At 42.7% G+C, this 12,549-nt stretch overlaps 1 protein-coding gene across 1 annotated transcript in view; it reads left to right on the forward strand.

Moving 5' to 3' along the window:
* st18 (ST18 C2H2C-type zinc finger transcription factor) overlaps positions 1 to 12,549 on the forward strand; it is a 177,493-nt gene that overhangs the window by 142,393 nt on the left and 22,551 nt on the right. Inside the window, exon 14 of the mRNA XM_060824030.1 lies at positions 10,743 to 10,964. Coding sequence (XP_060680013.1) covers positions 10,743 to 10,964 — 222 coding nt within the window. The remainder of the gene's footprint in view (positions 1 to 10,742; positions 10,965 to 12,549) is intronic.

Consider the following 12,549-nt stretch of genomic DNA (forward strand, 5'->3'; position numbering starts at 1 on the left):
ACTACAGAGGACAGCTCTAACCAAGTCCATGATACCATGGCTGACTCAATGTAACAGGACGGTTAGAGAAATAATAGGAGACAACAGTGATAAGGTATTCTACAGCTAGGAGAGTGGGCAATGGCAAATATGATTCCAGATTGCTAAGTTGTTTCCTAGATGCCAGGGTCAGTATATCACACAGCAGCTATATAGCACTTTGCGAAAGAGTAATGAACAGCTAGAAATAATCACCATTTGATACAAAACAGAGAGTTAGAAAGAAGGATAAGATTCTGCAGGAACCTTTTAGAATGCCTGGAAAACCAGCAAGCAGCACCCGAAATTTAGGCATCTCCAGATTATTTTCAGGCCAAATTGTAGTGTGTACAGTTGTTGAAGGATACAGCAGATAAATGCATGACAAGAGAGATGCTGCAGAAAAGAGTACTTTCTGAGACATTTGGACTAGTCCAGGGAATGTGGAATCTTGACAGATGCTATGTGAAGAGAGTCAGGAACAACTTTCCTCAGTTTGATGGTGCCATTGGGTGTGTTTTCTTCCCTGGTAACAACAAACTTACTAATTACACAATTAGTTCCAGAATTATGCTCTTCACCTCCAACCATAAATCCCCTATCAGATTGGCCCTCATTATTTGTTCATGAGATGTTGGCATCTCTGACTGGACAGAAAGGTTGATTGAGGATATTATATTTTGAATTGAATAGAATTGAATTTCTAGTCTCGTGTACCGATGCACAGTGAAAAGCTTTGTCTTGCAAGCAATGCAGGCAGATCACATAGTTAGCTAGCATGGATAAGTAAATAATGGGTAAACAGCGGTAAAAACAAAAACACGGGTACAGGCAAATGTTAAGAGTTTGTGATTCCATTCAGTATTCTAACAACAGTCGGGTAGAAACAATTTCGAAACCGGCTGGTGCATGTGTTCAGGCTTCTGTACCTTCTCCCCGATGGTAGAGGTTATAGAAAAATATTGCCAGGGTGGGATGGATCTTTGAGAATGTTGGCAGCTTTTCCTTGACAGCGGGCCTGGTAGATGGACCCTATAGATGGGAGGTTGGCCTTAGTGATTGTCCAGGCTGAGTTCATCACTCTCTGTAACCGTCTCCGATCTTGAGTGGTACAGTTGCCATGCAGGTAGTGATACATCCAGACAGAATGGTCTCAATGGCGCACCTATAAAAGTTGGCAAGGGTATTCGTCATTGTGCCAATTTGCTCAGCTACCTGAGGAAGAAGAGACATTGTTGGACATTTGTAACCAGTGCATCACATGAAGAGTCCAAGAAAACTTGTTGTGGATGACCATTCCCAGGAACTTGACATTCTCTAAATAGAGTCACAGAGTCATAGAGATGCACAGCACAGAAACAGATGCTTCGGTCCAACTTGTTCATTCTAACCAGATATCCCAAAACAATCTAGTCCCATCTGCAAGCACCGGCCCATATCCCTCTAAACCCTTCCTATTCATTTACCCACCCAAATGCCTCTTAAATGTTGCAATTGTACCAGCCTCCACCACTTCCTCTGTCAGCTCATTCCATACGTGTACCACTCTCTGAATGTAAAAGTTGGCCCTTAGGTCTCTTTTATATCTTTCCCCTCTCACCCTAAACCTATGCCCTCTAGTTCTGGACTCCCCCACCCTCAGGAAAATACTTTGTCGATTTATCCTATCCATGCCCCTCATGATTTTATAAACCTCTATAAGGTCATCCCTCAGCCTCCGATGCTCCAGGGAAAACAGCCCCAGCCTGTTCAGCCTTTCCCTATAGCTCAAATCCTCCAACCCTGGCAACATCGTTTCGGAACCCTTTCAAGTTTCACAATATCTTTCCGATAGGAAGGAGACCAGAATTGCACACAATATTCCAACGGTGGCCTGTCCAACATACTGTACAGCCGCAACATGATCTCCCAACTCCTGTACTCAATACTCTGACCAATAAAGAAAAACATACCAAATGCCTTCTTCACTATCCTATCCACGTGAGACTCTACTTTCATGGTGTTATGAACCTTCACTCTAAAGTCTCTTTGTTCAGCAACACTCCCTGGGAACTTAGCATTAAGTGTATAAGTCATGCTAAGAATGCTTTCCCAAAATGCAGCACCTCATATGTATCTGAATTAAACTCCATCTGCCACTTCTCAGGTCTTTGGCCCATCTGATCAAGTTCCTATTTTAATCTGAGGTAACCTTCTTTGCTGTCCACTACACCTCTAATTTTGGTATTATCGGCAAACTTACTAAATATACGTCCTATGCTCACATCCAAATCATTTATATAAATTATGAGAGGTAATGGACCCGGCACTGAACCTTGTGGCACACCACCAGTCACAGGCCTCCAGTCTGAAAAACAACCTTCCACCACCACCCTCTGTCTTCTACCTTTGAGCCAGTTCTATATCCAAGCAGCGAGTTCTCCCTGTATTCCAAAAGATTCCAAACGTCTCGTTGGGGAACCTTGTCAAATTCCTTACTAAAGTCCATATAGATCACATCTATCACTCTGCCCTCATCAATTCTCTTTGTTACTTCTTCTAAAAACTCAAACAAGTTTGTAAGACATGATTTCCCACGCACAAAGCCATGTTGACGATCCCTAATCGGTCCTTGCCTTCCAAATGCATCTACATCCTGTACCTCAGGATTCCCTCCAAAAACGTGCCCACCACCAACGTCAGGCTCACTGGTCATTAGTTCCCTGGCTTGACCTTACCGCCCTTTTAAATAGTGGCACCACATTAGTCAATCTCCAGTCTTCCAGCATCTCACTTGTAACTATCGATGATACAAATATCTCAGTAAGAGGCCCAGCAATCACTTCCCTAGCTTCCCACAGAGTTCTAGGGCACATCTGATCAGGGGGGATTTATCCAGTTTTATGCATTTCAAGACATCCAACACTTCCTCCAATGTAATATGGACATTTTTCAAGATGCCACCATCTATTTCCCTACAGTCTATATCTTCCATGTTCTTTTCCACAGTAAATACTGATGCAAAATATTCACTTAATATCTGCCCCATCTCCTGTGGCTCCACACAAAGGCCGCCTTGCTGAGGGATCATATTTTCTGAAAATGTGTTGCTGGAAAAGCACAGCAGGTCAGGCAGCATCCAAGGAACAGGAAATTCGACGTTTCGGGCATAAGCCCTTCATCAGGATGCTGCCTGACCTGCTGCGCTTTTCCAGGAACACATTTTCAGCTCTGATCTCCAGCATCTGCAGTCCTCACTTTCTCCTCGGATCATATTTTCTCCCTAGTTACCCTTTTGTTCTTAATGTATTTGTAAAAACCATTTGGATTCTCCTTAACTCTATTTACCAAAGCTATCTCAAAGGTAGAAGACAGAGAGTGGTGGTGGAGGGTTGTTTTTCAGACTGGAGGCCTGTGACCAGTGCAGTGCCACAGGGACTAGTGCTGGATCCTCTACTTTTTGTCATTTACATAAATGATTTGGATGTGAGCATAAGAGGAACAGTTAGTAAGTTTGCAGATGACACCAAAATTGGAGGTGTAGTGGACAGCGAAGAGGGTTAAAAATGTGTTGCTGGAAAGGCGCAACAACCCTCCAGCGAAGAGAGTTACCTCAGATTACAACAGGATCTTGACCAGATGGGCCAATGGGCTGAGAAGTGGCAGATGAAGTTTAATTCAGCTCAATGCAAGGTCCTGCATTTTGGGAAAGCAAATCTTAGCAGGACTTATACAATTAATAGTAAAGTAAGGTCCTAGGGAATGTTGCTGAACAATGAGACCTGGGAGTGCAGGTTCATAGCTCCTTGAATGTGGAGTCGCAGGTAGATAGGATAGTGAAGAAGGTGTTTGGTATGCTTTCTTTTATTGGTCAGAATATTGAGTACAGGAGTTGGGAGGTCATGTTGCGGCTGTACAGGACATTGGTTAGGCCACTGTTGGAATATTGCGTGCAATTCTGGTCTCCTTCCTATCGGAAAGATATTGTGAAACTTGAAAGGGTTCAGAAGAGATTTACAAGGATGTTGCCAGGGTTGGAGGATTTGAGCTATGGGGAGAGGCTGAACAGGCTGGGGCATCAGAGGCTGAGGGGTGACCGTATAGAGGTTTAAAAAATTATGAGGGGCACAGATAGGGTAAATAGACAAAGTCTTTCTGTCTACGGGCGAGAGACGCTAAGACAAGCCAGGAAATGGGAATCCTGTGCTAACCGCCTAAGCGCCACATATGAACAACTCCGATTCCTGCATGAATGCCGAAAGAATCGAATCCTTCCACCATGTGTCAGATACAGACCACCAGTCAACAACCCACAAGCCAGGGACACAGCCAGACAGAATGGACTCACGATGATCCAGGTAATGATTACAGACGCTCACAACAGACTTCACAAATACAGACAAGAAATTGTGCACCAAAAATTGTTAATTTCAAAAACCACCAATCAGGAATGGACCCGGACCATAGAACAGGCTGTCACCATAGTACAGAACAGGACCACACACCGGAAAAAAAACGGCACTAAAAGAAAAAATGGCCAAACTAACACAAAACAAAGAGGACACCACAACACACACCTGGGTTAAAAATCTCTCCCACAGACAGCTCACAGACACGGAAAGAACAATACTGGCCAAGGGACTCAACTACAACCACAGGGACGCCAAGACAGCAGACTTCCTAGCAGCACTAGAATGCACACTCAGGAACAATGGATTGACAGAAGAGACACAACAAACAGTGAGACAAAGTATCATACCTCTGATAACAAGGAAAAGACAAACACACAACCTCAACACCAAGGAGAAAGAAGCACTAAAATCATTAAGAAACGATAAGAACATAATCATACTACCAGCAGACAAAGGCAGAATGACAGTTATACTGGACAAATCAGAGTACACTCAAAAGGCAGAACAACTACTTGCAGATACCAACACCTACCAAAAGAGGGAGTTAGACCCTACTCCACAGCTCACCAATAGGATAAACAACACACTGAGGAATCTACAAAAAAACGGACAGATAACCAGGTCTGACCTACAAAGAATGAGACCGGAAAGCAACAACACCCCCAGATTCTATGGATTACCTAAAGTACACAAGCCAGACATCCCACTCAGACCCACAGTATCACTACCAGGGACACCATCACACAAATCCAGACACTCGATACAGTCAACACAAGAATTCTTGGACATCATCAGAAATATGCACATAGACAAGGAAGAAACCAAAGTCTCATTCGATGTAACGGCACTGTTCACTTCTATTGACAAAACCCTAGCCAGAGAAACAATATCCAACCTGCTGGACATACAGAACAGACAACAGGACGTTGAAGCTATTAACAAAGACAGCATACTTAAACTACTGGACCTGTGCCTCACAACACACTTCACATTCAACAACCAGATGTATGAACAAATCAATGGCACACCCATGGGCTCACCCATCTCCGGACTCATAGCAGAAGCAGTAATGCAAAGGTTAGAAAAAACAGTTTTAACGCAAATAAAACCCAAACTCTGGGTCAGATATGTAGACGACACCTTTGTAATCATTAAAAACACAGAAATAGAGAACACACACCAGATCATCAACACCACACTCACAGGAATCCGATTCACGAGAGAGGAAGAAAAGGACAACCAGCTCCCATTCCTAGATGTGATGGTACAGAGAACACCGAATGGAGAATTCACCACGAAGGTATACAGGAAAGCCACACACACAGACCAAGTCCTGATCTATGAAAGCAACCACCCCAAAGTTGCATCAGGACATTATTCAAAAGGGCCACAACACACTGCAGCACACCAGAACTACAAAAAGAGGAAGAAGAACACCTTTACAAGGTGTTCACCAAAAACGGATACCCGCGCAATTTTATCAACAGATGCCTAAGGGAAAGACAATGAAATGAGGACATGCCACAACCCAAAGGACTGGCCACACTACCATACATCAGGAGCATTTCTGAACTGACAGCCAGACTGCTGCGACCACTAGGACTCATAACAGCACACAAACCAACAGCCACGTTCAGACAACAACTCACCAGGACAAAGGACCCGATACCCAGCAGGAGCAAAACCAACGTAGTGTACAAAATCCCATGCAAGGACTGCACAAAACACTACATAGGACAAACAGGAAGACAGCTAACAACCCGCATCCAACTAGCCACGAAACGACACGACCAGCTATCCTTAGTAGCCATACACTCAGATGACAAACAACATGAATTCAATTGGGACAACACCACTATTATAGGGCAAGCCAAACAGAGAACAGGCAGGGCACTCATCCACAAATTCTATCAACAGACAAATCGACCTAGACCCTATATACCAGCCATTGCAGCGGACAGCAACTGACAACCAGAAGCAGCAGATTCAAACCACTATAAATGCCGGAGGAATCAGCACAGAAGCGCTTCACAGGAGGCTCCCAAGCACTGAGGATGTCACCTAGAAAGAGGACGAAACGTTTGCAACAAAAACTCCCAGCTCGGCGAACAGAACCACAACAACGAGCACCCGAGCTACAAATCTTTTAGATTAGACTTACAGTGTGGAAACAGGCCCTTCGGCCCAACAAGCCCACACCGACCCGCCGAAGCGCAACCCACCCATACCCCTACATTTACCCCTTACCTAACACTACGGGCAATTTAGCTTGACCAATTCACCTGACCCGCACATCTTTGTGACTGTGGGAGGAAACCGGAGCACCCGGAGGAAACCCACGCAGACACAGGGAGAACGTGCAAACTCCACACAGTCAGTCGCCTGAGTCGGGAATTGAACCCGGGTCTACAGGCGCTGTGAGGCAGCAGTGCTAACCACTGTGCCACCGTGCCGCCCACAAACTTTGAACAAAGTCTTTTCCCTTGGGGCAGGGAGTCCAGAACTAGAGGGCATAGGCTTAGAGTGAGAGGGAAAAGATATAAAAGAGACCTAAGGGGCAACATTTTCACACAGAAGGTGGAATAAGCTGCCAGACAAAAGTGGTGGAGGCTGGTACAATTGTAACATTTAAGAGGCATTTGGATGGGTATCTGAATAGGAAGGGTTTGGTGGGACATGGGCCAGGTGCTGGCAGGTGGGACTAGATTGGGTTGGGATATCTGATTGGCATGGACGGTTTGGACTGTACATCTCTATGCATCTATGACTCTATCTCATGTCCCCTTTTTGCCCTCCTAATTTCCCTCTTAAGTATACTCCTACTGGCTTTATATTCTTCTAAGGATTCACTCGATCTATCCTGTCTATATCTGACATATGCTTCCTTCTTTTTCTTAACCAAACCCTCAATTTCTTTAGTCATCCAGCATTCCTTCTACCTACCCACTTTTCCTTTCACCCTAACAGAAATATACTGTCTCTGGAGTCTCATTATCTAATTTCTGAAGGCTTCTCATTTTCCAGCCGTCCCTTTACCTGCGAACATCTTCTTTCCAATCAGCTTTTGAAAGTTCTTGTCTAATACCGTCAAAAATGGCCTTCCTCCAATTTAAAGCTTCAACTTTTAGATCTAATCTATCCTTTTCCAACACTATTTTAAAACTACTAGAATTGTGGTCACTGGCTCCAAAGTGCTCTCCCACTGACACCTCAGTCACCTGCCCCGCCTTATTTCTCAAGAGTAGGTCAAGTTTTGCATCTTCTCTAGTAGATGCATCCACATTCTGAATCAGAAAATTTTCTTGTGCACATTTACACTTCCAGTCATGTTTGGAAAGTTAAAAACCATTACCACCCTAATATTCTTACAGCTAACCGAGATCTCCTTACAGATTTGCTTCTCAACTTCTTGATGACTATTGGGGGATCTATAACACAATCCCACTAAGGTGATCATCCCTTTCTTATTTCTCAGTTTCGCCCAAATAACTTCCCTGGATGTATTTCTGGGAATATCCTCCCTCAGTACAGCTGTACTGCTATCCCTTATCAAAAGTGCCACTCCCCCTCCTGTCTTGCCTCCCTTTCTGTCCTTCCTGTAGCATTTGCATCCTGGAACATTAAGCTGCCAATCCTGTCCATCCCTGAGCCACGTTTCTGTAATTGTTATGATATCCCAGTCCCATGTTCCTAACCATGCTCTGAGTTCATCTGCCTTCCCTGTTAAGCCTCTTGCATTGAAATATTGCAGTTTAATTTATCTGCCCTACCTTGTTCTCTGCTTTTGGTAGTACATGTGCTGTACATGGAATTTCAAAACAGATTTGATAAAATAACAAACAGTAAACTTGTCAGGAATATTAAATCCCATCATTTAAAAAAGACAGTGGCAACATTATGATGAAGGAGGACACATGAAAAGTTTTGCAGCGGCTGCTATTATGTCTGTTGCTTTCCTTAAAAATGATCCATACCTGGGAAATTTCAGTTTTGAATCAAAGCATCCTACATTGTGAAAACAGGCCATTTTGCCCACAGATATTCTGAAAATCACCCTACCCAGAGCCACCCCCTCACCCTAGAATAGAATGGAATAAAATTGCCTTTATTGTCACATATATTCAATGAGTATAGTGTGAAGTTCATATGTCACCAATTACACTCCCAAGTTAGATACAAAAGCACCTCGGCACTTCTTCTTTAATTGCAAGATTTTAGACAATACAAAATTAAAATGTCTAGCATTACAGAATAAAGGTTCAGGACAGTAGACCACATTGGCTTCGAATCCATACTGGGCCCTGGTTCCAGGCTGCACCAGTACACATTGTGCCAGGAGGCTGGGAGGTCACTACTTCACACCAGGAGGTTGATATTAGAGGCTTCTGTGCTGAGCTAAGAGGTCATGCCACCACATCTGGAGGCCCCGGTGGGAGGAGGCCACTGCGGGAGGCTGGAAGTTTATCACGCCATGCTAGGAGGCCACTGCGCCAGGTTGAGATATTGCCACGTCATGCTTGGAGGCTGCTGCAGGGCATTCCACCATTTGGAGGCCGCTTCGGTCACCATGCTATGCTTGGAGGCTGCTACAGGACACCAGGAGGTCACCATTTTGACATTGGGAGACCGCTGTGGGTTGCCATGTCATGCCGGGAGGCTGCAACAGAGGGCTGCTGCACCAGGCCAGGATTCGTTACTCGTGGAGGCCAGAAATTGTCACCAGAGGCTGGGGATAAGCAGAAAAAAAAGGAGAAGAAAAGAAAAGCACTAGGAGAAAGAAAATGAGAAGAAAAGAAGAAGAAGAATGGGCAGAGCGGATGAAGTCCGGCTGGATAGTCCTACTCCGCTGCCACTTGGCAACTGATCTGTAACCTTTTATGTCCCATGGCTAAACCACCTAACCTGCTCATTCTTGGATACTATAGGCCATTTAGCATGGCCAGCTTACCTAACATCTTTGCACAGTGGGAGGAGACCCAGAGAGAATATACAAACTCCTCACAGACAGTTGCCTGAGGCTGGAATCACACACAGGTCACTGGTGCTGTGAGACAGCAGTGCTAACCACTAAGCCACTGTTTGCAAAGGAATAAAACATAGAATTAATGAGAACTGTGAGCAAAATAGTGATAAACATCAAAAGGACATATGTGGGCTGCTGGATTAAGTCCACACATGGTAAATGAAATCTTTTGCTGAGAATTGTTAATTGATACATTTAGCTCAAAAGAATTAGGAGAGGCAATTGAAAAAAACAAAGGGTGCAGTTTTGAAGGCTTTGCAGGAACAAAGAAACCTTGAGGTTGCTATGTAGGAATTATTAAAGATGACAAGGTAGGTTGAGAAAATGATTTTAAAAAATGAGATTGTGGGCTTCTAATATATTAACAGAGTAAAACAAGAAGGAAGTGATGATGAGCCATTGGTTGTGCCTCAATTTGAACATGTGGTTTAATTCTGGACATCACACTTAAGGAAGGGTGGAAGTCTTTAAAAAGAGTGCAGAAGCAATTTATACAAATTATTTCCAAGAATGAGAGACACCAGCTGCAATAAATAGATTAGAAAGTCTAGAATCATTTTCCTTACAGAAGAAAGGTGATTTGGAAACGCTGTTCCAAAATCATGAGTAGTTAACTTAAAATAGATAAAGACAAATTATTGCAATTGTTGAAAAGATGAAGAATCAAAGGATGCTAATATAATGATGATATAATAACAGTGGAACCAATGAGATGACAGACCTGGAATAGAAAGCATACCAAATGGTGACACTATGAATTGTTGTAAAAACCCATCTGGTCCACTCATGCCATTTTGGGGGAAAAAATCTGCTGTTTTGGCTTCCATGTCAACCCAGATCTACAGCAATGTGGTTAACTCTTGACATTCCTCTGTACAATTAAGGTTGGGTAACAAATGCTGGCCTAGCCAGCAAAACCCTCATCCCATGAATGAATCCTTTAAAAAATAAGGTAAATGGCAAAAGAATTAATGGCAGGATAAAGATTTCCTTTTTTACGCGCTGAGTGGTTTGGTTCTAGATTGAACGCGCTACAATTGTGGTGGTTGTAGATTATGGCTTTCAAAGAGCAACTAGCTAAGCAGCAGAAATGTACAATTTTCAGGGTTATGGTAATAGGATTGGAATATTGGAATAGCTGTAATGCCATTGTAGAGTGCTGGCATGAGTATCTTGAGCCTATCACCCTTCTTTAGTGCTGCAGCCATCTTATGGTTCTTTGATTGTATGATGACACAATTTTCTGCAGGGCATTAAACAATAATCCATAGACAAGGTGATTTACAGCACATTTTTACTGTTTTTTTAAGGTGCCCAGTGATAGGTTGTGATGGGCAAGGTCACATATCTGGGAAATACTCGTCACATCGCAGTGCATCAGGTTGCCCCTTAGCTGCAAAGAGACAAAAGGAAGTTTCTCTGAATGGATCCCAATTCCCTTGGAAATCTGGCAAAGCAGAAGTTACATCCTGCCCTACACCGGGCTGTGATGGATCTGGTCACATTAATGGCAGCTTTGTTACTCACAGAAGGTCAGTATGGAAACAGCCTTTTTTGTTAAATCTGTAATAAAAATGCATGTATTTTGTAACCACATTTGTAATGAGTAACATCAGACAGCAGGACCTGTTCTGCATTGTACTTCATACCTCAATGCAGATTAATTTTTTCTATTTTCATTGACTTGCATAATGTTTTTTACTTGGAAAATCCTAGTACTGTACATTTACAAATTAAAATTATTTAGGAAATATGTTATATTTGTTTCATATTTACTAACAGAGTTAGAATGTGAAAAAGTTGAAAGATGGTATAAGAGACAAAGAGCCATTGTTATGATGTGGGATAGGAAATGTTTTCTGACTGTAAACACTTAAAACACTCAGACAAAATATCTTTATGTACTTTTGAAACCAATGCAATAACTCAAATGTGTTTTCTGGAAAATGTAGCCTCCCTTCAGATAAGTTTAACATGGATAGTCACCGACTTTTGGAGCTTTTCAAGTTGGTTCCAGGATGATGGATTATACTGTTGCGATTTAAGCACTTACTGGTTATAATATAACAACTAGAGAAAATGAAATTAATCAGAAGGATAATTAATTGGTAGTACTGTGGTATATAGGAGTGATGCCCCTGCAAGTGTTTCATTTTCACTTTGAATGCCATGAATACTTACGTTATCACATAAACAAGAAAACCTTCCTTCAATCTCCCTCAACTGATAAATCAATACTCCTCCATGTTGAACATTACTTGAAAGCAGTACTGACTCGCAAACAATGTCAATCACCAACAACACCTTGTTAGAAACTCAAATGATAGATTTGGCCAATCTGTGAAGAGCTAAGCTGCAAGTCTAGACTTGTGGCAGATAATGAGAGAATATATATGTTGGAAATTACTAAGATAAAAGATAGATTCTGTGGATACTGGTGATCTGAAGTAATAACAGAAGTTGCTAGAGAAACTAAGCAGATATGGCGATTTATGTGGATAGAATCAGAGTTAACATTTCAAGTCCAATGACTCTTGGAGCTGAAGTTAAATGGAAGAGTGACAGAGTTTATGCTATTGAAAATTAGAGAGGGACAAGTGAAACAGAAGATCAGGTCACGGAAAGATTTAGGAGTATCCTAGGCCCAAACATCTTCAGCTGCTTGACCAATGAGCTTCTCTGCCTCATAAGGTCATGTTCACTGATGATTGCACAATGTTATTACCATCTATAACTCTCAGATATTAAATTAATCCATGTCCAAATGCAACAAAACTAGGAAAATATCCAGCTTGGGTTGACAAGTGTCAAGTGACATTCACCCAATCAAATGCCAAGCAATGAATATCCCCAGCAAAAGAGGAACTAACCATCGCCCCTTGGCATTACATGGTATTAAATTGCTGAATTCCCCTTTATCAACCTCCTGGGGTTACCACTGACTACAGACTGTAATGGACTAGCCACATGACTACTCTGGGTACAAGAGCAGGACAGATGTTATGAATCCTACAGTACACTACCTACAAGGCACAAAGCAGAAGTGTAATAGAATACTACCCACTTGTCTGGATGAGTGCAGCTTCAACAACATTGAATATAGTGTGCTGTTGTGGT

The sequence above is a fragment of the Hemiscyllium ocellatum genome, chromosome 4 (assembly GCF_020745735.1).
Source record: "Hemiscyllium ocellatum isolate sHemOce1 chromosome 4, sHemOce1.pat.X.cur, whole genome shotgun sequence".
Lineage (NCBI taxonomy): Eukaryota > Metazoa > Chordata > Chondrichthyes > Orectolobiformes > Hemiscylliidae > Hemiscyllium > Hemiscyllium ocellatum.